The sequence below is a fragment of the Cupressus sempervirens genome, chromosome 2 (assembly GCF_028749045.1).
Source record: "Cupressus sempervirens isolate cs-2001-9-10 chromosome 2, ASM2874904v1, whole genome shotgun sequence".
In the NCBI taxonomy this organism is placed as follows: domain Eukaryota; kingdom Viridiplantae; phylum Streptophyta; class Pinopsida; order Cupressales; family Cupressaceae; genus Cupressus; species Cupressus sempervirens.
This window is the reverse complement of record NC_143119.1, coordinates 53,344,163-53,369,975: the sequence shown is the minus strand read 5'-3', so window position 1 is coordinate 53,369,975 and position 25,813 is coordinate 53,344,163. Positions and strand designations below refer to the sequence as shown.

At 33.2% G+C, this 25,813-nt stretch overlaps 1 protein-coding gene across 1 annotated transcript; it reads left to right on the top strand.

Moving 5' to 3' along the window:
* The first annotated feature begins 21,099 nt into the window (after positions 1 to 21,099).
* On the top strand, positions 21,100 to 25,191 carry LOC149571025 (beta-xylosidase/alpha-L-arabinofuranosidase 1-like). Its single transcript, XM_089808355.1, has 8 exons — positions 21,100 to 21,486; positions 21,589 to 21,695; positions 22,620 to 22,970; positions 23,139 to 23,236; positions 23,322 to 23,584; positions 23,772 to 23,883; positions 24,075 to 24,488; positions 24,596 to 25,191. Exons 1-8 carry the CDS (start codon positions 21,220 to 21,222, stop codon positions 25,189 to 25,191), a joined length of 2,208 nt encoding a protein of 735 aa, XP_089664481.1. The 5' UTR covers positions 21,100 to 21,219.
* The last annotated feature ends 622 nt before the right edge of the window (positions 25,192 to 25,813 follow it).

Below are 25,813 nucleotides of genomic sequence, written 5' to 3'. Positions count from 1 at the left end.
CCTTGTTTGCTCTCCTTTTCCTATCAGTTTACCATCAGTATCATAGATTTTTGCAGTTTTATTTCTGAATTCTACTTTGCATCCTATATTGCCTAACTGTGAGACATTCAGCAAATTGTAGTTTAATCCTTCAACATAGTATGCATTATCACATGAAATTTTTTCTGTAAGCTTAATGGAACCTTTTCCTTTGATTTGAAATGGAGCATCATTACCAAATCTAACACTATTTCCATCATACTGAGTAAAGTTAGCAAACTTACTTTTGTCTCCTGTCATGTGATGTGAGCATCCACTATCTATGATCCATCTATCATTCTTGTTCATACATGTTACCATTGTTGTTGGCTCTTCTTCATCAGATTCATCCTTCATGGCTACATCAACAACTTCATCATCATTATCATTAGAATTTTCTTCAACAATGTAACACTTCTTACCTTTTTCTTTGTAATCTCTCTTGTCATCATCTCTTCTAAATTTGTTTTTGTTGCCTTCCTTGTAATCCTTTTTGTGTGTACACTTGGAAGCAATATGACCTACTTCATTGCAATTGAAACAAATGATAGGCATCTTACCTTTGAATTTTCCTTTACCCCTGTGAAATCTTCTAGTAAGCAATTCTTCCAATTGTTCCACATCTTCCTCATCAGTGATATTGTCACTAGATATATACTTCATTTTTCTTCCTTTCTTTGATTTCACCTATTCAACATCTTTCAATGATAACTTGGCCTTAAAGGCAGATTCAACATTCTCAAGTTTGTAGTTGTCAAAATTAGATAACTCAAATGTAGTGAGTCTACCTATTATACCTTCAAAACTTAAATTGTTTCTTGGTATACATCTTAGCTCTTGTATTGCTAATACTCTAATAGAATAGATAGGGAGCAAGGTTCTTAGAAACTTACTTTTAACAGTATTTTCATCCAGTTGACCACTCAAGCATCTTATTGCACTTACCACTCCCTTTATTCTTGTGCCATACTGAGCAACATTCTCATTTTCCTCCATTTTCATGTCATCAAACTTTCCTTTGAGACTTTCTCTTTTTTCTCTTTGTACATTCTGATCTCCTCCATAGATGTCTGATAGGGCTTTCCACATTTTTAATGTAGTATCACATCCTTTGATATCATCAAATTCAGCATAGTTGAGTGTAGAGGCAATTTCCAACATTGTCTGATTGTGTTCGTGCTTTCTTTTCATGTCTTCTGCAGTAAGAGTACCTGTTGGATCGACATGTTCAATAACTATTGAATTTTGGGCATAATCTCCTATGGATCCAAGATGTAGCTTCATCAAGCTTTACCATGCAATAAATTTGTCTTTGTTGAGCTTGGGGACTTCTCTTTTAGGCATTTTGATCTTTTATGCTTATAGTCCATTTAAATTAAATCAGCAGTCTAGCTTTGATACCAATTGTTAGAATTCTTTAGAATAATTAAGAGGGGAGGTGAATCAGTTATTCAAGGTCCAAATGCATTAATAAAACTTTTTCACTACTTTTAATGAATCCATACACTTTTCATCCATCCATATTTAAATCAATCATATTAGCAAGTTACAGTAAATCAACATGCAAATATAAAACATGCAAGATCAACACATGACACAATGATTTACATGGAAACCCAATTTGGGAAAAACCACCAGGAACATGCTACTTGATTCTCACTCTTCTAAAGTAATGCCCTATTAAAAGCTTGCCCTGTTAAAGGCTTACAACACACTATTAAATGTGACCTTGTTAGAGGATTTCACCAAACTGTTAGGAATGGGCCTGATTAAAGGACTTTAGAACTTTCACTTGGAATGTCACCCTATTAAAGGATTTATCTCATGGCTATCAAACCAACTTAAGTCCATAGGATTTAAACTAACTGTTACAATTGCTTGAAAGTAATGATAATGGCCTTTTGATCTGATATAACTTAAAACATACTTTGCAGATTTTAGATCACACTTTTAGTTCAATTCTTATGCTTGGCTTCAATCACTTCAGCTCTGACTGCTTGTCTTCTTCTCAAGCTTCATCTCCTTGAGTCTTCTTACTCATCATGCCAATGCATCCATATCTCGGGTTTTCTTATTCAAACAGAGTAACTATACTCTCTTTCCTCCTTAGCACCTCCTTCAGCATTTTATGCGTTCATGCTTGGCCTCGCTTCTCTTTTTTTTCTTCATTAACTTATGACTCTTTAAATAGAAATCTGATTTCTCTTTGCCACTCAATTCTCCCTCTCCAATTTTAGGGTTTCAAAATGGATTAGGTAGGATACATTGTATCTACCTTATATCTTGTTCCTATCTAGAAACTTTTTCAGTTGCATCTTTAAAAACATTCTACATGGTGTTTTGTGCCACCAGCTCATCATTCTTATCTTCCATTTAATTCACAAACTTCTAGATAACAACCTTGTCGGCTTAGATCTGGAAAATCTTTGATTTTTAAAATAATGCAGCAACTTGGCATTATTGTTTTACTGGTTCTTGGCATCTCTATGTTACTTGGCACCTATGTCTACTTAGCACTTGATATCACTCAGTGTCTGAACTTGCTCAGCATCTCAACTTGCTCGGCATCTGAACTTTCTTAGCTCCCTCTCTCTTATGAACTTAGTTGGGCTTTACAAAAGACTTAGCTAAAGCCTTACACCTTTGATATATTTTAGTGTGCCCATTCTCTGTGTCTTATAGTATGTCATCAAATACACTTTTTCATCAATGGATTAGCTGATCCTTGTACTTCATTACAACATCATAACTTCAACCTTTCTCTAGGTGTTCTAGTTACATCTTATTGATTGCCTCCTCCTTGACAATCAACTAATTGATAGTATTTGGATTACTAAAGCAATTGTCATTCCTGCAAATAGCAAGTTTGACATCAATGACAAAACAATAATTGAGAACATTCTTTACTAGTTCTATATGATCATTCCAACAACTTCCCTCATGATCTTTTCAATCATTTCCAATAGGTTTTCCCTTTTTCCTCTCCTTAGATTTCTCTTTTCTCTCCTTAGTTAGACTTAAGGGGGGTGTTAGTGTAGACTTTACTAAAATATACTGTAGTAATTTACGGACAACTTGTGTTGTGTTCATGATCCACATGCTTCCTTTGTACTTAGTAGATTTGTCTCTCATGCATAAGTCTCACTATTGAGATTTCAAGATTACATTAATGTATGCCTATTCTTCCACCATAAATCATGTGTGGAGGGTAGTTTCTTCTCATGCAAACTACTATAAGCATTGTTTAACATAGTAGCACTGACTTCAATCACCATTTACACCTTTGGTTTAATCCATGATTTATCGAGAACTGATGCTCATTGCTAGAGAACCACTAATCAATTTCAGTTTCTATAGTGACTTCATATTGTATAAATATATGTAGTTTGTAATCAATTATTAATAGAATTGCATTCTTAATTAGCTCTTTTTTTTTCATTTATGTAATTCCTATCTTTTTTTTTAGCAATATTCTTTATTTTTTTTCTAGATTGAATGTAAAATCTTACAAATATTAGAGATGTTGAAAAAAAAATCAATCTTCCCTATTCATTTTTCATTGGCATTGCTTGAGGATACATTTTCATTGTTGGGGCATACTCTAGATTTTTGTTTTCTGAAATAGAGATCTTGACATTCATTCTAGGAGCACAAATAAAAATATACAAGAATATAAATTCTAGATTTGTGTGAATCGAGTCTTTTTGATGCATAAGAAAATTCAATATAATCAATAGTGATTTCCAAACAATTCATCAATTTTAGTGATGTTGAACAAAATTATCATTTTGTGTATTCATCTTCATTGTTGGGGAATACTTTGGTTAAGAAATTGTGCCAACCTAAGGGATGTCTTGATATTGATTGTAAGTATCATTACTTCCATTATACAACTATTAATTGTGTTGTGATATGCATATATATAGCGATAACATTGAATTAATGAAAGATTTTTAATGACATCCAAGAGGCCATAAGCCTAAGTGACCCACATAAAACTCCTAGTCAGTCTAATGTGATTTCTCTAGCCTATCTCTTTTGTTGTGAATCTGCATAAGTAAAATAGCCCCACTTTAAGAGTCTTGGTCCTTCAAAAAGGTCTTTTATGTTGTTCACTTGTAACTTTTCTTTATATTGGCTGCAAATGTCTTCATATGTTGTACAATCCTTCAAATAGTTCCACTCAATTTCCACCACACCCTTGTTGCAAAATCTACAAATTCTATTCCCCCACTCTTCCTTAGAGACCTTCCACTTACTAGTTTCACATCTTAAATGGTGGGAACTAGATCTCAATTGAGTGATTAGGATTTTTTCCTTTCATTTGATCTTGGCTCCTAAATATTCTTTGTGATCATGTTCACATGTGGGATTAAATTCTTTGACATAATAGGATTTATTTCTACCTAGCTGGTTTGCCCACATGGCAGATCTAATTTTTCCTACCACCTACTTTTTATTTCAGAATTATTTTTTGGACATTCTAGCTTGTCAATGTTCCACTTATTGAACCACTTATCATTTTGTTTCTTTCATGTCATCTTTCGATGAACCAGTTCTTTGTCCACCACCCTACTAGCCCAATAATGTGCATCCATTTTACTCAACATTTTTAGATGGCTTAGCAATCTAAAAATTGCCAAGGCCTCCACCGGGAGCATGCCCACCTCTACTATAATAATCTCATATGGGACTATGGATTTGATTTTGAAATTAATTGTGATGAAGTGTTTCTAAATTCTTTCAATTTGTCACCATTTATGGTTTGATACGCTGCTCCCCCATACCTTGCTACCATATGAAATAACTGGTATCACTAGCAACCTAAAGAGGGTTTTCTTAGTCTTCCAATCCCATAACTCTATTGTCCTACACCTGTTCTGAAGAAGATAAGATGCCTTACATCCCCCTTGTATCTTTTTTGATCTGCATGTTTCCCAACTAAGCTGGTAGTGGAAATCTATCCCCAAATATTTGTATTCATCTACAATTTCTAGCACTTTGTCATTAAATATGAAATTACATTGTTGTTTTCTCTTCCTTAAAGAAAATACCATGATCTTGGTCTTAGAAGTGTTGACCTCAATCCCTACTTCCATGAAAAAGGTTTCTGATTTCTTCAAATGTTCTCTTAGCCACTATGCTATTTTAGCAATTAGAATAAGGTCATCAACATACAAAAACAATTTGATCACATATTCAACCAGCTAAATTCCCTCTCCATTGGATTTGTTTAGCCATTCCTCTAAATTGTCAATATAGAGGCCAAAAAAGTTAGGTGATAAGGAGCATCCATGTTTGACCCCTATGTCACTACCAAAGCATTTTGACATGCCCACTTTGGTTCTAATTTTTTCTTTAACTTGTTTATATAGTTTATAAAAAATAGCTCTATACTCTGTTGGGACCTATAATTCTTCCATCCTATTCCATAACTTATCCATAGGGATGGTGTCAAAAGCTTTCTTAAATTTAACAAAGCATCAAAAAGCCTCTTCCACCTATTTATCCAACTTTTTTTCTATGAGGAAACTTAGGATAATGTGGTGATCAATGGTGAAATATTTTGGTCTAAAACCCACCTGTCCCATAGCTCTTTTCCCTTCTTTTTCTTCCCATCCATTGATTCTCCACTCTATCATACTCCCATAGAGTTTTCTTAACAGGGATTTCACCATGATGGTATGGTAGTTGGAAGGGTTGTTGACATCCCCACTCTTATGGAGAGGAATAACTACACTAGTGGTCCACTCCATAGGAAAGCATCCTTGCGTGACCATATTAAAAATGTTCTTGATGTGTGGAGTCAACAAATGTATCCCCTACTTTAGAAATTCAGCCTACATCCCATCAATATCTTGAGCTTTTCCACTTGCTAATCTCCTTATCCCTAGATTAATTTCTTTATCAAATAATCGTTCATCTGAGTTGTTGGTTGTCGGGAGTGAAACTTCATCCTTCAGTCTCTTATAAAGAGTCTTTGCATACTCTAACCATTAAGAATCCATAATCTTATTTTCAACCTATTTCCGAGCTTCTTGTAATTTCCTCCAAAAATCTTTAGATTGTGCTTTCCTAACATGATTAGCTCCTTCCTTCAATTAATCACATATTCTTATTTTTTGGATTTGATCAACTGTTTGTATTCTCTTACGATTGTTTTGTTTTCCTTTCTCCCTTTAAATTTCCTTTTTGTGGCCTTGCATTCTTTTTCATACCATGCATTGGTTAGAAAGGTGTTTGAGATGTTCTTCTTCATCCTTGTTCTCTTGCAACCCTTTAGTGCTTTCTTAATTAGTGGGATTAGAAGATTTTTGTTGATGTGACTTTTCTTATCCCTATTTTCCTTGATATTTGTGATGTCATGATGCATTTAGAGCTATTGTTCAAGAGTGGGGTAAAATACTTTATTATTATCATTGTTTATAAGAATCTTGCCCTCTTTATGTCATTTTGTACTTTCATCTAGGACCTAATCACTTTTTGGTCTTTTGACCTTCATATTATATTTAATACAAAGAAGCATATGGTCTAAATTTAGCTCTATAGGACATTGTTTAATTTTAAAATCAACTACTTTTGTGATGATTGATTGCAAACATATTAGATAGTCTACCACACTCTGTCCATTATACATTTTGCAAGTAATTTTTTATTTATTTAGGGCACATCTTCATTCCATTACACACAACTAATCTATGGAGGCTACATAGCCCTAAGAGTTAAACCCCAAAGTGAGACACACCACCTTTTTCATCTTGACAATTCCATTTGCAGATATTGTCATCATCTTCTTTTAGCCACAAGGGATTACTGTCCTTTCTTAGATCATTGCTCAACTGAATAGCCTAGTTACTCACTATCCTAGCATTAAAATCTCCTACAAGGATAACATTACTAGTTTGATTAAAGGAAAGCACATCATTCTTTAAAGCTACAAATGGATCTTCATTGTCTAGATGAATCTTTTTGTAGAATTTAGAGCTTTTTGGTGTGAAATAGTATGCTGCTAGCCATGTGATCTCCTCATCATCTTCAATCTTCAGCAATATAAATAGTTTATTTGGGTCCTCTTTCTCCAATTTCATGGTTTTGTTCCATGTATCTTTTATCAAGATAGTAATCCCTCCATGACCCTACCTATCTTTGTTTTTTTATGTTCCACATGGAGATTTTATTGTACCCTTCAAAATTTGAAATGCTACATCCCTTATGTTCATGTGTTTCTATGAGACAAATAATGTATTGTCCCTTAGCTATGAGCCGCAACCCCAGTCCTCTTCTCTATAGATATCCTCTAAAATTCCAACTCACCATGCTTAGATACTCTTGTGGGGCCCTAAGTTCCTATTTTTGATTTGCTGATTTGTTGGCAATCTATGCTTTACCATTTTTTATCCAAGCCCATTTGCTGGCAGCCCTTGCTGATTTTAAATTTTCCCACTCCTTCCTCCTTTCCTCTTGCTAGGTAATGGTTAAATACTCATCTAAATATATTTGGGTGCCTTTGAGTAACCCCCTATTCTTCAAAACTACACTCTTATCTTCTATGTTGCTAAAAGTAACTCTGACATGTCTATTTTTCCCCATTTCCATACTTCTCCAAATTTCGTTTGCTTGCTAGATTGAAATTGCAATTGTTGCATATTTATGTATTGTACTACCAAGCTTCTAACTTAAACCATTCTTATTACTAATTTTTCCAACTCGGTTGGAATGGGTCTAGTTAGATTATTTTGTGAGGAATCTAAAACATAAAGATGGATGAGATTGCCTGAGTTAGGTGGAATACAACTTGTAGAGTTGTTTTTCATCAATATGAGTATCATCAACTAGGAGAGTTTTGATACCTAGTTGGGAATTCCTCTAGATGAAAAATTATTTATAGCATCAACAGACTCTCTAGAAAATTTAATACCTTCAGCTTGTTGTCATTCAGGTCCAGCAATTTGACTTGGTATAGCCTTCCTAGTGCAAATGGAATCTCTCCATACAAACTAGTTTTTGCTAAGTTCAATGTCATTAGAACATAATAATTGGTCATGTTGGGTGGTAATGCTAGAGAAAATTGAGTCTCTAGACCTTTCCTCTAATAAATTGCAAGACATGAAATTCATGCTTATTGAGCGACAAATACATGAATATTAAATTCAAATACTGTCTCATGAGCACAAAATGATGACTCTATTCTCAATCTTTTCAGAGTACACCATTATTGCATAGATTTTTAAGATTTTATTTCTCACTCTATTTTTTATTTAAATCCTGCTCGAAGTGCTAAAACCAAAGCAATGCTAAGAAATGGTCTCCTTTACTAATCCCTCTTTTAGGTCATCTAGGTGGATGAAAAACCTACAATAGAGTATGCTACACTATATTAAGAATAAAATATCTTATATAAATTAAATTAAATGACATGTCTCCTTATAAAAATTGTGGCTATTGGAACCAATGGGATAGGAAATTAAATGGCATTGATAACAAAGTAAGTAGAATTTTGAATTCCTATGGTCAAGATGAGTTCTATGGTCATCTAGGCCTCTCCTTAGTTTTGAACTGTTAGATTGAAAACTTAGCTCTTGTATTTTATATAAGGGAATGCCTATTGCATAATTGCTCTGGTATACTATATAAATATATGCAAAAAATATGACTTTCCCCACTTCTTTAACATACAAATTTTACACCAACATACAGTTATTATTTTTAATTCTAAAATATTAAGAATTATTATATCTATAAAATACTATTTTTCTTTTTCTTTTAATTTATATAAACATATATATTTATAGTAATCACATGTATAGGAAGGTTTAATATGAAAGAAATAAGGAGATTAAATCTTGTTGAAGCCTCACTTAAAACATATTGAATGTTAAGAAAAAACTTCCATTATTATCGTAGTCAGTTAAAACAATACCAAAGTTGAAGTCTTGGATCAATTTTGGTCATCATGAATTTTATAAACTACTATTAGGTATATGTTACCATGGATTGTTATGGAATGAATAGCCACATAGATGTGGTCAATATAATGTAGACTTCAATAATAAAGAGGTGTATTGTAATGTTCATTGTAGTAAAATGAATCAATAAAGTTTTGAATTCCCCTATAGCAGATCTATGTTAAATATCATTGTGTATAACTTTTCTATGGCTGCATTTATTTTTTACAATTGGTATCAGAGCAGATGAAGATCTTGGGCTATGAAGATGTTTATGTGGGGTACAATATTTTGAAATTTTTTTAAGCATGTGTAATTTGGGGAATATTTTTTACAAAAATTGAAGATGGAAGATTGAAGTTTTATAGAGATTAAAGATCTAATTTGTGCAATCCAAGAGCAATGTCCACAGAAAAGATAATCTATTTGTGTAAAGAATTTTTTTTTTTAATGGGTAAATTTGGAAAGAGAGTTAAAAAAGGAAATTTAAATTTGATTTTTGAGAAGGATTATTTGAATGCTAAATTAATAAAATTGGAGAAGTTCAATTCAGAATTGGTGGAGAATTTCAAAAAATTTGGAAAGGAGAGATAAATGTTTGTGCAAAATAGAATGTTTTGAGAAAGAATTAGAGAAATTTAGAATAGAAAATGATGAGTCAAAAGAAAAGTTAATCTTGTTTGATGAAGTTAAAAAGAAGAATGTTGATTTGGGTAAGAAATAAAAGTTTTGGAAGAAGAAAAAGAAATGTCAAAATCAAACCCATTAGTTTGTGATATTTCTTGTAGTAAAAAAGATTTGTTTTGTTCTTTTGTTTCATCAATTGAAGATGAAGGTAAGCAACCATCTACATGTATGGATTAAATTTGTCTAGATAATGAAAAATGTTGTTTTTAGAATAATAGTGGCTTAGAGATTATGCAAAAAATGGGTTTTTAAGGAAGTGGATTAATAAAGCATGGGCAAGGCATGAAGGAGCCCATCAAACCCATTTGGAGGTAAAAATTTGAAGAACTTGGATTTGGTAAAAGAGAGATCTGATGTTTCTCATGATAGATTTGATATTGGTAGTACTGCATGTTTGAACAAATCACATTCGAATAAGGAATGTATTCTATGTTCCCATTGTAGCAAAGATGGACATGTAGAGGATAAGTGTTGGGATCTTTACCCTTATAGCATTTATGGGTTGAAGAGTCATAGTGAAAATCATGTTGGAATAGAGATTGTGATGGACAATCTAAAAAAAATGTATGCAGAATGATTATGGATGGATCAATGGATCCACTTAGTAGAAAGTGATGAGGATGTCGAGAACATTATACAAAGCTCCAAATTTGCACGTCAAAAGAAACATTGGTGAATCAAGGTTTCAATGTTTGAGTAAAGTTGTCAAGTACTACTTGTTTTGATTGGCACATGGAAGTGTCATGAATCTTCTCTATGTTAGAGAAAGGAGGGGAAGAGTAAACTTTGTGATCTCTCATGAAAGAGAGAATTAAGAAAGAGATAGTCGACTTTTACTAGAAGTTCTATGTGAGTCTACAAGACTCTAGTGATGAGGAAAAAGAGAAAATGATAAAGAGATGGTTGACGTCTATTAGAGGTACCATGCAATTATATAAGACTCTAGTGATAGAAATTTACATTGTGAGTTGCATGGATTAGTTGGAGTACATCAAGATCAAACTGTGAGTTTTGATTAGAGGTAAGTTTCAACATCAAGGTGGAGTTTGAAGATTGATGTTGTTGTTGAGCCATTGATGACTCAACTTTGATGAAGAGTTTCACTATGTGGTGCATGGATCATGTTGAAACTTGTAGGGAAATTGTGAGACTCAACATCAAGGGAGAGTTTTGAGAAAATACAAGAGTTTGATAATTGAGTTTTTTGTGGTAAGCTAAAAAATATATTTAGAATTGATTGATAAGGAGTAGTGTATGTAGTAGTATTTGAGGTCAAAATTAAGGGGGAGTGGTGGAAAACATATTTTCTTCATGCATTAACTGTTAGTTTCCCTATCATCACATTTTTTGACTGTTGAGATCTTTATGCACCATTTTCACTCTCAGTTCATCCACCATCATCGCATGTATAGGAAGTTTGAATATAGAAGAAATAAGGAGATTAATTCTTGATTAAGCCCTAGTTAAAACTTATTGAATATTAAGTGGAAACTTCCACTATTATCTTAGTTAATTAAAACAATAGCAAATATGAAGTCTTGGATCAATTTTGATCATCATGCATTTAGAAACTATTGTTTGGTATATGCTAGCTTTGATTGTTATGGAATGAATAGCCACGTAGATGTGGTCAACGGAATGTAGACCTCAATAATAAAGAGGTGTATTGTAATGCTCTTTGTAGTAAGATGAATCAATACAGTTTGGAATTTTGTTGTAGCAAGGTATGTGCAAGATCATGGTGTGCCAAAAAATAACAATCTAAAACGTATTTCATTATGAAATGCCTCAAAGCATTTCAAAATATAGTCTAACTTATTTTCCAACCATCCTAATACCAAACCCAAAAATGAATAGTCTTTATAAGGCCCAGTATATCTTTGGATACCAACCCTAAGTGGTCAACTTTAAAAACATCCTGGAAATATGATTTTTGTCTATTTTTGTGAGTCTCTTACTTCAAACATATATCTGAGGATTATTTTTCACCCAAATTTGATGAAACAATAAGAGTTTCATAAAAAGTAATGTGTGTCAACTTACAATTTAAGTAAGTAACTACTACTTATTTTCTAATGGAGTTATGTATAAAGTACTAATTGACATAGTGATTGAAAAACAACTATAACTTTCAAACGATACCACATTTTTGAAATCGAAAAGATGCATCACATTCTATGATTCTTCTACTACAAGGGGAAAAAAAAAGTTTTCATTTTTTGAATTAGTTAAGGTGGTCAAACATATGAGGTTTTTATTCAAAAAATACTATTATAAAAATCATTATTAATTAATTATTGAGAATTAAACTACCCAAAAATATTTTTCACATTTAGGAATGAGTCTACTTCTTATATCTAGAATATTATTAAAAAATATTAACATTTGGTTTTGATTAAGGTGGTTAGACATACGTCTACTTCTTATTTGTCTTGAAATTTTCATACTATTGCATTAAAATTCAAAATTTTGACCAATAATTTTTTATTTTTTTAAGATAAGGCTTAGTAGTTTATAAATTAAATTCAATTTCCTAAAGATTATTTTATCTCAACATTTTGACATAAAGTTCATATCAAGTTCAAAATTGCACATCAAGTTGACATAACCCTGATTTACTAATTTTTCATTACCACTTAAGGGCTTAGTTTAGTTGACCATGATCTTGCATAGACCCAATAGATATGTGTTAAATATCACTATGTATATGTTTTGTGTGGCTACATTCATTTTCTACATAAACAAATCTTATCCTAAAGGTGTATGTTCCAAGGCTCTTTGCAATCACTAAGATTAAAAAGACCGACTCATTTATGCACTTTTTCCAACACACTAAAAGATATTTTCCTTGTTACTTCATTGATCTTAGGGGTAACACATAATTATGTCAACCTCAATGTCATCTTGAAAGTGCAACACAACCATTAGAGTTAGTTTCTACCTTGTTTTAGAAGTACGAAGAAATCTTTGGGAATACCTTTTCAACATTTTTAGATTCAGAAAGCATATATAATTTTTTTTATTGAGAAAAATATTTTTAAAAACAATATAAAATAATAATAATATAAGAAAAAATAGAAATTGAGAGCAGTTGAGGCTGTAAAATTTTATAGGATATATAAAAATAGATGGCAGGGATATATTCCATGGTCATCCATCCCTTTAAACCAACTCTCCATCATTGACGTAAAAAATAGGTCATCAACTTCATATGAGGAAATGCCTATGATGTAATTATAGAGTTTGAACATATCATCATAGCAAATAACATTGTATGTTTGATGTTCTAGGTATTTATCACAACATTAATGTTGTTGTAAGGATGTCATTAGAAGAAAAATTGTGGAAAAGGGACCTCTCATATTTTAAAATGGAACACTAATCTTTTCAACTCCATGTGAACCTCTACTTATGAAACATGTGTGAATGAGTTTGACTAAGAGATTTGCATAGTCAAATCTCTTTATCAATAGAACAATTTGACTTACTATGGAAAACATATCCTACTTAAAAATTTATAAATAAGGCATAAGACCTATTGAAGGATTTACAAATGGAGATACAACCATAATGGGTATAATAATAGAGGAAACTCTATAGTTAAGCATACTTGAGTTAGAGTGGTTTGAAGATGGGTGACATCCTAGGAAGTCTCACTGCTTCTCCTCTATAAGCATCACCTAGATTCAATTAGTTCCAAGTGTTTCATTCATTCTCAATAGAGATGTGTTTGTGTGAACTATTACTCATGAAACATGGGTCATGGGTCAATAAATTTGACTCAAAATAACTCATGGTTAATTTATGATAGCGATGTCACAACTTGAATTATTGTAAAAAGTATCTCCTAATTATCAAAGGAAATATAGATTTAAAGCAAGATAATACACATGATGTATTAAGGATAATGAATAATGTGATGGATATGATATAATGAGATGGCATCAAAGAAACATTCTCCCAAGCATGAACAGTGTGATACCTAATAGAAGACATGATAAGGTAATTGAAACTCTTTTATAAGTATGGAATGCAATATATTCATATATTATTATACATTATTCCTATTTTCTAGGTTTTCAATAATGAATGAATGCATTTTTTCCTCTTTTCACCTTTTCCCCCTTATTTTCTTTTTTGCTTTTATCATTTTTGACTTTTTTGACTTTTTGGAAGATAATTAATGTATGATAGAAATGAAAAAATATCTTATGGATATTTTTCTTTGGATAATAGGTTTAATGATATACAAAAGTAGACCTAGGATATGAAGGTATACTCAAAGATAGTAGGGTAATAAAATGGATTATTGGATGGAACAATATAGTTATTTGTAGAAAAATATTGGATAGAATGGATGAAAAGAAGGTGTTGGATAATGAAGAGTGTGTAAAAATATTTGACTTGGAATTCATGAGATTAAGTTAAAGATAAACATTGGCACACACATTTCAAGAGGAGTGTTAGAACAATAAAGAAAAATATTTATATTTAAATATTGATGTATGAGTAGATAAGGATTATGAGACATAAGTGTTTGTATAATTAGTACTGGGGGAGGATAAATAGAATAAGTGACAATAATATAAAAAATTCAATTTGATAATTTCAAATTTTACTTTTAAAGAATCTTATCAAATAATTGTTGAAATAAATTAAATTAAATGCACCAATCAACTAGAAAAGTAATACACATATCATAGTTATTTTGGTATCGTGGAAACCCTTGTTAAATGGTAAAATTAATGGTGGGGATAATACCCACAAGCCTTTCGCTACAGTAAAATGGCTTGCCTTGTTAAGAGCTATAAGTACTCTTTCTAGGCCTCCACCTATTAGTAGTGATATGTATGTTGACATTAGTATACTATTAGAAGTACAAAAAAAGCACTCTTAATATCTACCTTATAATAGGATTAAAAGAACTCCTTCTGAGATTCCTCTCTATTAAAGGAATTACACAAAAAGACCGGTTAAGGGATTTCCCTTGCTACAACTATTAGGAAACAAAATGTTGAATGATCTTCTTGTAGAACTACTAACCTATCATATCATTTCCTCTCTATTCACTTTGTAACATTTCTTTTCTCAACAACTACTTTAGAAATCAATCGTACTCTCTGTGATCATGCATAGTTTTACAACAATTTGTTCTCTCATACACATCTCTTTAAACAATATCACACAATTAATTTTTCCCCTTTTCCACTTTATCTTCAACATCTTTTCAAATAAAAAACTTTTTACACTCATACCTTGTTCAATTCACATGTCCATATGTGCATAACATTTTTAAAATATCTTCCTTGGTCTACATTAGGTTTTCTCGCACAATTATCTAAAGTAGTCAAAATGTATTTGACCTTCACTAATATCATCTTGAATCCTCTTACCATACTTTCTTTAATCATATGACAACTACATTTTGATTTATCCAACTGATTAAGACACACCATCATTCCTTTTTCTTTGACTGCATCGATCGCATCACACTAATTCATACTCTACTATATGTAGCATAAGATCTGTTCTACAATTAACTTTTGAAAAGTAGAACTATGCTTACCAATCATCTTCACATGTTGTGATCATACATGTAGTATATTTTATCATTCAAGATTCTTCACCTGTGATGACTACATGTTATCTATTCTACATCATGATCACCACCAAAGTATACATATTTGTGTTACTCCTATAGACTCTTGTTCATTAATCACTTACCTTGTCTTCACATATTATGTTTCTTGTCTCACTAGTCATTCCTACTTTTTATTGTGACTATGTTTCCATCAATGACAACCAAACACATCAAAATATCTCAACTCACCCTTATGCACATGTCAATGTCAAAAATCTCCCCCTTTTACATTGACGAGAAAACCCTATAGTCATATGTAAAAGCACTCCCCCTTACTTGTATTTTCTCTCCCTTTATATTTACATCCTTCTAATACATCACTCTTATAGGTATTCTCCCCTTTTTATAATTTTCACAAGTGGTACTTCTCCCCATTTTTGTTAGCAATGACAACTAGTCATGTTCATATTCTTTCTTGTATAGATATTCACAATCTATAAAATACTTCTTTGAAATTCTTCTTGGTTGATTCTACTTTTTCCTAAAATAAATTATTTAAGTATTTTTCAGTTACTATCCATCCATGCTAGTTTTCTTCAAGCTCTTTCATATAGTCCATAGTTCTCATTTTAGATAAACCAAGTAACCTTTCTTCTTTTTTTCACACTTTGTTCAATGCTCTAAAATATAGGTGTAAGATAGGATTGTAACCCTAGTGTGTATTCCTCTCCTCTTCATGTTCACTTTTTATTTAGCTTTCCTTGTGAGTGATTAATTTCACCTTTGCATTCTACTCGACTACTAAACTTGATGCTTGGTCAAGTTGTTCAATCAAAGTATCAAGTTCATTTTAGGTTGCATTCTTTCTCTTCTCCAAATCTTCTATATATTTGGTATTTTTGATATTTTGATTAATAGTTGTTCTACTTTATTTTATGTTATTTTTACTTCATTGACCTATTTTGACAAACTTACCCCATATTTATCTATTTTCTCTATTAGATATCAAGTTTTCACCTACTCCTACTTGTCCTCTGCCAATTCAAATGATGTTATTTCAAATTTGAGAACCTAGTCTTTAATATTTTTTTCTTAAGGTCTCCAACTAATCAATCATGCTTGCATGTGGATCATATTAAATAATAGGTACCAATTCTTTTAGAATGCCTCTATTTACTTCCATTACTTTTTATTTTTAATCTTGTTGCCTCTTTGGGTTTCACTTTTGTGATTTCTACATTATTTAATTATTCTTTATATCCTTCTTCATATTCCTCATATGTACTTTCCCTAATAATAGGTTTTCTCCATTTCCTTTCATTGGTGCTGCTTAAACTTACTCTCATTTTCATTATTAATAATTCCTTAATAGTATTTACAATTTCCTCTTTTTTTTATCATTAGTTGGATAGATTAAAACTTTGGGTTATGATCAACCTCTTCATATGTAAATTCCTCTATAATTAATGTATCTTCACTGGTTTATTTTTCTTCTAGTTTAACATAACCTAGTCCATGAGTTTCATATTTTACTTGCCCAATGACTTCAAATTTAATATAGATTTGGCCTAGACTAGTTTAACTAATATACCTTTACTTCTTATATTAGTTTTCCCTTTCTCTTTTTTTTCTATTTTTTTTTTTTATCCATCATTTTCATCCATGGTTCTATTGTCTCATTATGTACACTTTAGGTATCACTAACTAATAATCTTCCAACTATATTTCTAATTTTGAATTCTTGTCTGTGAGCTTCAACCATTATCTAAATGTTTGCATGGTCTAGTTATGTATCTATCTTCATAAGTGATCTTTTTATGACAACTTTATCTAATTTGAATTTTTTTCTTTAAGTAAAATTCCATAGAGTTTACTTGGAGTCCTACAAAATTTGTCCAAACTCCATTTTACCACTTTGAATGTATTACTTTTATCTTCTTTATTACATATCTCATGGATTGTCTTAATTTATCCTCCAATATTTCATTCTCCTTTATGTCTTTGACCATGATTTGTACTTTGGGATTTTTATCATTGCCAATCTTCTTTAATTCCCTTTCTTTCTTCTTTGGCTCAAATTTACCTACAACTTCTTCATCATTTTCCTTAAATTTTCTCTTTCATTTATTATTTTTACTAAATGTTTGGTCTATTTACTCCTTAGCTTCGATTGTCTTTGGTGCTCCTCATTCTTTCCATTTCCTCTATTGTGTTCTTACGATTGAAGGTATTTTATATTCTTCTTCTTTAGGGGTCAACCCAATAGTCCACTTGATTGTTAAGGTTCTTTAATGGAAATAATTGGTGTACTTGGTTCTATGCTACCAAACTTTTCAATCAACATGCTCATCACTCTCTTTGACTTTCTTTGAATCAGAGGTCTCTTTAATTCTATCTTTAGATTGGAGAATGCTTCTTCATAATTTTCAAAAATTGGTATTGTAACATCTATAGGTCTAGAAAGTAATTTATTTTCATATGTTCTTACCATGTTTTCATCTCCTTTATAACCCATACAAGGTAACAAGAGTGTTCTTAGTTGAACTTCTTGTATGATACATGTATCACTATCAAGTATATAAGATATGTCTTCTTTATATTCTTCAAACATATTAATAGGAATCTTGTCTCTTTTGCACATTATACATTGAAAATATTTTAAATATCTAGGCCACATGTCACTAGAGAAATTATATCCCAACTCTCTAATAAATTCATTTATTTGCACCATTATTGATCTATCATTTGACCATTGAACTACACCTTTTCTAGGAAAGAAATTTTGCAATTAGAAAAAAATACATACCAAGATTGATCCAAACTTGAATGATTGTTTATTTTCCTTCTTTACTTTGTCTCTCCTTGCCATAATTCAGCTCCTCACCATTTCACATAGATCATATAGAAAATCTTCTTTACCATTATGTAAGACACATTAATGATTCCACTTGGCATGTTGTTCAATTGGCAAGATTGATAAAATTTATAACCTATTATCATGGTTGTATATCTCACATTTATTTTTATCTTCAATACTATTGAATCTCCTATCTTAAGAATTAGATTTTTCTTTGGTTAAGCACATGACCAAATTATAGTTGTCATTCCCAGGGTAGGTAACTCACCAATTGCACATAATCTAGTTATTACATGAATGATCTCCTTAGTGCCTTTGTGTGCTTTGTCCAACTACATGAGTCTTTTATGGATTATATTCAACATATATCAGACCCATCCATGATGAAAATTATCTAGTATGTCAACCACATATGCAATACCTTTAACTTCCAAGTGTTTATGTTGATTTTTTAGCATGTTGTTAACACATAAATCTCCAAATACTTTTATTTTTATTCCTTTCACTCATAATTATTTAGTATTTTATGATATATATATCCAAATATCTTCTAACAATAATACAATAGGAGGTAGCAAGCATAGAGCTCATGTCATATCAATCTCACCTGCCTTCATTGGATGTGGCTTGAATATTGCACAAGGATTTTCAATCACATTGATTAGGATATGATTACCCATTGTATCTTCCATAGTTCACTTTTTATAATAAATTGCAACCTTATAAGTTGTTCACAAAGGTACTTCAATTTTCTCTATTTGTCATCTTTGCATATGAATGAACCTTTTAGTTTTCAATATAAACTTTTCTCAATATCGACCACAATGTTTGTAATGGATATCTTCACTAGAGTATTCTAGGATACCAATGTGACAAATGAACTTACTTTTCCCATATTTATTCTTCAAAAGAATTAGTGTACCTCTTCCAATGGTAAATAATACTTTTCATTGATTACTACTTTTATTTTCGGTATACATGTTTCTTCCATAGAATAAAGTGAAAACCTTTAAATATTGTCACTTTATAATTGGTCACCACTTTGACAAGTAATATCACTATGCTCTAATCATCACATTATATATATCTACACATTAGCATACATACCTTTAAGAGATCATTAAATTATATTCATTTAAATGTTCACCCTAAGTCAACTATTGACTTAGTTTGACAAAGAATCCATTACAATTAAGGTTTAAAAAGTTAAAAATTAAATAAATATAGATCAATTAAAAGATAAGTAGATGATATTTTATAATACAATTAAAATTATAGTTTTTAAAGTTAAAAGTTGTACTTTCGTATAATGATTGATTGAATGGTTAATAGATAAATGTGATGAATACCTTGACATTTGCAAACTGATAATTATTATTATTTAGGTTAAATTTTTAAATATGTTAAAAACTATCACTGCATATAATTGGTTAAACTAATCGATCAAAATTGTACCAGTCGTAAAACCAACTAAAATCAAGTATTGCATGGTATCCGAGACGTCCGAGGCTCGCATTAATTTGGCAAAGAGACATACTCCTTGTAGGCAATGGGCATACACAAGAACTTTATGTGAATGTATCATCTGTAAAAGTTTCTTCCCCAGAAGCGAAAAAGTGTATAAGTTGACTAAAATGGTTAACACACACAAAAGCATGTATCCTGACTCATTACCAAACGTGTAATTTAACAGCTGCAAAGAATGTCTCAAGAGCATTACAGCAAGTTTGGAGTTTCCAGTACAAAAGAAGTGACAGGAGATCTCTGAGTGCAATTCGGTTCATCCATTTTGCATGGAGCGATTCAATCTGCAATGGAATATCATTAGACTCGCATTAAAGCTGCCAGAGATTCATTCTAACATTACTCTTTGTGGACATACACAAAAACTTGGTGTGAATATATCATTTTTTAGAAGCCTCTCTCTGAACTCTCTATGACTAGTACTTACTTTTAGAATTGCAAACTGTGCTCAACTCACACTAGCAGTTTATCACAGATCATGAGAGGCAACAAAGAATATAATTTGACTAAAATGGTTTACATCCACAGAAACATGTGGCCTGACGCATTCCCAAACCTGTCATTCACACCCACAAAGAATGTTTCAGCATCATTTAAGAGACGTTGTAATGCACGTACCAAAAAGGTTAAAGAAACTTTGAGCTACTTTAGACGATTCATGATGGGGATTCACTAGTTCATCCATTTTGTATGGAGCAATTTAGTCCGAACAGTGTTATAGCAATAGAAAAAATCTGTTTGTTTTTTCTACATTCGTAGAAATTTACCTGTTTTACATTAGGGTTCAAAGATTTCAGTGTGATATCAATATGTTTGTGTGTAGTTTGACACAGCCAAACAATTGATTTTAATCTTTCATATTCTTCTTTAAGAATAAGACAATAAGAAAAGATATTGAATCTTTCTTATTTTAAGAGTAAGATAGGATATTTTAATGTTTAAATTAAAAATTTCATATAGCTATTATAGACATTTTTTTATAGTGGATCATGTTCCCTATTTGTTTTCAGTCTATATATATGGTGGTAGTATATATACCTTATTCTATTGTAGAATCTTACTTTGTAACCTTTCTTTGAAAAGTACAAATTCTTCATAATTAGAATAAAACATGAGTTATTTTTAAATATAAAAGTCTCTCTTACTGTCTTACACTTATACTTGATATTTTAAAATTTACCATTAAATATAATCCCCTCTATCATATATTTGTCCTCTCCATCTTCAATACTCTTCCTATAACAAAATGAACGTTTAGAAAACATCCTTCCTCAATACTCTACTCTTCCTATAACAAAATGGACATATTAGAAAACATCTACACTAACTGAGCGCAATCTCTTTGATTGCCAGCTGTAGTCAGGCTCATATGATGCCACATCAATCTCTTCACGAACCAGAATGAACTTTATATATACTAGGCACTGTTTCCGAACGCAACGAATTAGGGTGAGTGGAGAAGAAGCATGGACACCACTAACACTTTATTGGTTCTGTTCCTCATTGTGGGTCCGGTTTTGTACGGAGGAGTTGATAACAATGTTGTTAACTCGCAGGCACCGCTGTTTCCCTGCAATGGGGAGAACAGCTCTTTTGCTTTCTGTAGCATGCGATTGAGCGTAGAAGAGAGAGCGATGGACCTGGTTGGGCGTCTGACATTGGACGAGAAAGTTTCGCAGCTGGTGAAAGAAGCAGCTGAAATTTCGAGGCTTGGCATTCCCGCCTACCACTGGGGGTCGGAAGCATTGCACGGAGTCTCCAATGCGGGCTCAGGAACTCATTTTCACCCTCCCATTTCTTCTGCCACCAGTTTCCCCACTGTTATTCTCTCCGCAGCTTCCTTCAATGTTTCCCTCTGGGAAGCCATTGGCCAGGTTTGTTAATTTCGTCCCACTTCCCATTCATTGAATTCATTATGTGTCATTTTCAGTTTTACATGAATGGTACTGAAGAAAGAAGTGTTTAATATGTGGCAGGCTGTTTTGACGGAAGCACGCGCAATGTATAATGTGGGACAAGCAGGCCTAACCTTCTGGAGTCCTAATGTGAACATATTCCGTGACCCAAGATGGGGAAGAGGCCACGAGACTGAGAGAAATATATTAAAATCAAACTTAAACTCACACTTCAACCCTAAACCTAAAATTTTTATTTGGCACTCACAATTGCCGAGTGCCAGTTTTGCTCGGCACCAACAGATGCTGATTGACAGGCAGCAGGTGTCGAGTGAGCTCGGCACAAAGAGGAGCTCGGCACTTGAAGAAAAAAATGCTCGGCACAAGAAGAGCTCGGCACACACACAGGAAATGCTCGACACCAATGGATGCCGAGTGAGCTCGGCTCCAACTAAGAAAGAGGATGCCGAGTGTTCTGTTTCAAACTTAAAAATTATAACTTAGAAAATATTTTAACGTGAATGCTTTCACCATTAAAATCAGAAAGCCAAAGCTTTAACCTTTCAACCAAAGTTGTGAAATGCAATGAATAGAAGATGAAGAGCAATAGATTAAGTACGCTGCTTGCTTTCTATTCAATCTTTCATTAAACTATTACAAAATCTGGGAGCATTCGGCTACAACTAGAAAACCCTAAAATAACCCTAAACCGATTATGCTTCAAAAACTTTGAACCTGCAACTCTAATGGCTGCATACAAAGGTGCCTGGAGCAATCACTACTTCAACACGACAAAAAACAAACAATGACAAACTTACATAGTGAACAAGGGAAGCAGGTGCAACTGCAAACACAAATTTCTTTCTTTCTTCTTTCTTTGCTTAGCTCTGCAACTTCTCTCTGATCCGCTTGATTTGCACACTCTATTGAATGAATGAATAAAACATTCCTTTTGTCACATTCCATTTTCCCTCTCTTTTAGAATTTGAAAACCTCACCTACCCGTATTAACTTTTCTGTCTGTTCTGGACGTCAGGATGGTAGGTGAGCGTTTGGCTAGGTGAGCGTTTGGCTCAAGGGACAAACTTCAACGCTGCATTAAGTTTTCCAACAGAGACCCCTGGCGAAGAGCCTTTCTTAACCAGCGCATACGCTTCCAGCTATGTCAAAGGCTTGCAACAATCCGATCCTGCGGAGCCCAACAGACTCAAGGTGGCTGCTTGCTGTAACCATTACACTGCCTACGACTTGGACAGCTGGAATGCAATCCAACGCTACACATTCGACGCCGTGGTCTCTCAGCAAGATCTCGCTGACACGTTCGATCCTCCGTTTAGAAGTTGTATCTTGGATGGTAACGTTGCCAGTGTGATGTGTTCTTACAACAAAATCAATGGCGTCCCCGCCTGCCCAGATGTAAATCTTCTCAAGGGCACTGTCAGAGGCAAATGGAAATTAAATGGGTATAGTTAAAACCTAGCAAAGTCCCCTTGTTTTCTTTTTACTTCGTTTGTGTTTTGATTCAATCACTTTTCAGAACGTTGAGATTTAGGGATTTCTATTGATTCAATCATATTGACGGTTTCTTGAGAAAGTTTAGATTTAGGGGTTTTATTTTTCCCTGTTTTCAGATATATAGTCTCGGACTGTGATTCGGTCAAAGTGTTCTACAATGATCAGCACTACACAGCAACTCCGGAGGATGCGGCCGCCGCCGCCCTTAAAGCTGGTAACTCTCGTCATGCAAGACTGGAATTTTGGGCTACTCAAATGATTGTTTTGCTCACATATCTGTGTGGGTGTTGTGAATGCAGGGCTGAACCTGGACTGTGGAAAATTCCTCAGCCGGCACACAAAGTTAGCTGTGATGCAAGGAAAGGTGAACATGTCTGACATCGAGAACGCTCTGATGAACAACTTCAGAACGTTGATGAGACTTGGTTGGTTTGATGGTAATACTGCCAACCAGCCATTTGGAAACCTTGGACCAAGTGATGTTTGTACAGAGGAATATCGAGAATTGGCTGCAGATGCTGCAAGGCAAGGAAAGGAAAGGAAAGGAAAGGAGGTTTTTATAGTCCACGACACTATGCCATAGTTTTTGGGTTTACATATGGTGGCAGTGATATGGGACTACCTCGTACTCTTTTTCGAAAGGCGCTTGGCGCTACAAACGAGGCATACATACCCTACCCCCCAGTGGGATTTGAACTTGTGACCTCTCTTTCAAGAGTACAAGTTCTCCACCACTAGGCCAACTCAAGCTGCTCAAGAATGAAAAGGGCACTTTGCCTTTCGCTCAAGATAAAATCTCTTCTTTGGCTATCATTGGACCCAATGCGAATGCCACTAGTACCATGATTGGCAACTACGCAGGTACTTTATCAAGCATAGCCTCCATTTGTATTTTACCATTAACATAGGGATTATGGATTTTAATTTAGATTTTTATATAATGATACTTATTGTTTTCTCTCCAAATACCTTTATTTCTTTGTTAATGATAATGGTCAGATAAATCACTTGTACTTTTTCCTAAACATGTCATTGTTGTTCATTGTTGATAGGAGTTCCTTGCAGATATACATCTCCAATTGATGGTCTTGCAAAATATGCTCCAACACTTTATGCCCCGGGCTGCGCAAATGTGGCTTGTGCTAAAATTCATTTAGTGGAAGAAGCAGTTGAACAATCAAAGAGAGCATGTGCAACGGTATTAGTAGTAGGTGGCGACCTGTCAATAGAGGTAGAGGGGCTTGATAGAACATGTTTGTTGTTGCCTGGATACCAAGACCAGCTAGTGTCCCAAGTTGTAAAAGCATCAAAGGGACCAGTAGTGCTTGTCATCATGTCAGGAGGACCTTTTGATAAATCCTTTGCAAAGTATGACAACAACATTAAGGCCATTCTCTGGGTAGGCTATCCAGGAGAGGCTGGAGGCATAGCCATTGCTGATGTGCTTTTTGGGAAGCACAGTCCAAGCTAGCATAAATTGACTCTTCCATTTCTTTTTCAATTACTCTAGTTTTGTAAACAAGCAAGGTTCATAATATCTAATAAACATGCCTTTCTTATTTGTTTGTTTCAGGTGGGAGACTACCAATAACTTGGTATCCTGAAGATTTCGTTAAAAAGGTCCCCATGACTAACATGAACATGAGACCAGATCCAACCACGGGATACCCTGGAAGAACTCATAGATTCTACACTGGAAAAAGTGTTTACGATTTTGGTGCAGGTCTAAACTACATACAATTCAATATCTCTTTTGTGAAGGCACCCAAGGAGGTTAGCAATCCAATCTTGAACAATGACAAGCATATATGTAGTACTACTGCTTCCTGTGATGTCTTCCCTGTAAAACACATTAGGTGTGAAGACTTGTCCGTGGATATTCAAGTTGATGTACAGAACACTGGTTCTAAAGATGGAAGCCACGTAGTACTCTTGTTTAGTGCATTTCCATCCAAGCATGAGGTTGATGGTGCTCCAAAGAGGCAGTTGATAGGGTTTGCAAAGGTCCATGTTAAAACAGGAGGCAAGGAAAGAGTGGTGTTCAATATTGATGTTTGCAAGAGTCTCGGTATTGTGGATAAAGATGGAAATAGTCACCTGCCCCTTGGTTCACATCTCCTCCACATAGGTGATTTGCAACACGTTGTTTCTTTGCAAGTAGAAACTTAAGTTCTCCACCCTCTGCAAGTACAAACCTAAGTTCTCCACGTGGGTGGAATTTGAAGAGAGTAAATCAAAATGTCTTGGTTCCTCTCACAAGACTTCAATATTAATAAGATGATGGATCCTTTCACACTTTTTCATTATAGTTTTATCATTCATTTATCTTCGTTTTTCTAAAAAAAAATTTGTTAATGTTCTTATTTGTCTTGTATTTTTTACTAAATATCACATAGTTTTGAGAGTTTTCATAATGTAATGTCTTGCACTTGATTTGTAAGCAGTTGTTTCTTTTCAAGTAGAAACTTAAGTTCTCCACCCTCTGCAAGTACAAACCTAAGTTCTCTACGTGGGTGGAATTTGAAGAGAGTGAATCAAAATGTCTCGGTTCCTCTAGGAGACTTCAATATTAATAATATGATGGATCCTTTCACACCTTTTCATTATAGTTTTATTATTCATTTATCTTCATTTCTCTAAAAAAAAAATTGTTAATGTTCTTATTTGTCTTGTATTTTTTACTAAATATCACATAGTTTTGAGGGTTTCCATAATGTAATGTCTTGCACTTGATTTGTAAGTAAGTTCTTCATTAAGTTTGTGGGTAAGGAATAAATCTTACTTATTTATG

What these genes read in the sequence shown, in the direction of transcription:
- LOC149571025 (XM_089808355.1), top strand. Translation starts at nt 21,220, where the DNA reads ATGCGATTGAGCGTAGAAGAGAGAGCGATGGACCTGGTTGGGCGTCTG. An exon ending in CCAAGATGGGGAAGAGGCCA is followed by an intron (nt 21,696 to 22,619) that starts CGAGACTGAGAG and finishes AAGTTTTCCAAC; the next exon opens with AGAGACCCCTGGCGAAGAGC. An exon ending in TTTTGGGAAGCACAGTCCAA is followed by an intron (nt 24,489 to 24,595) that starts GCTAGCATAAAT and finishes TGTTTGTTTCAG; the next exon opens with GTGGGAGACTACCAATAACT.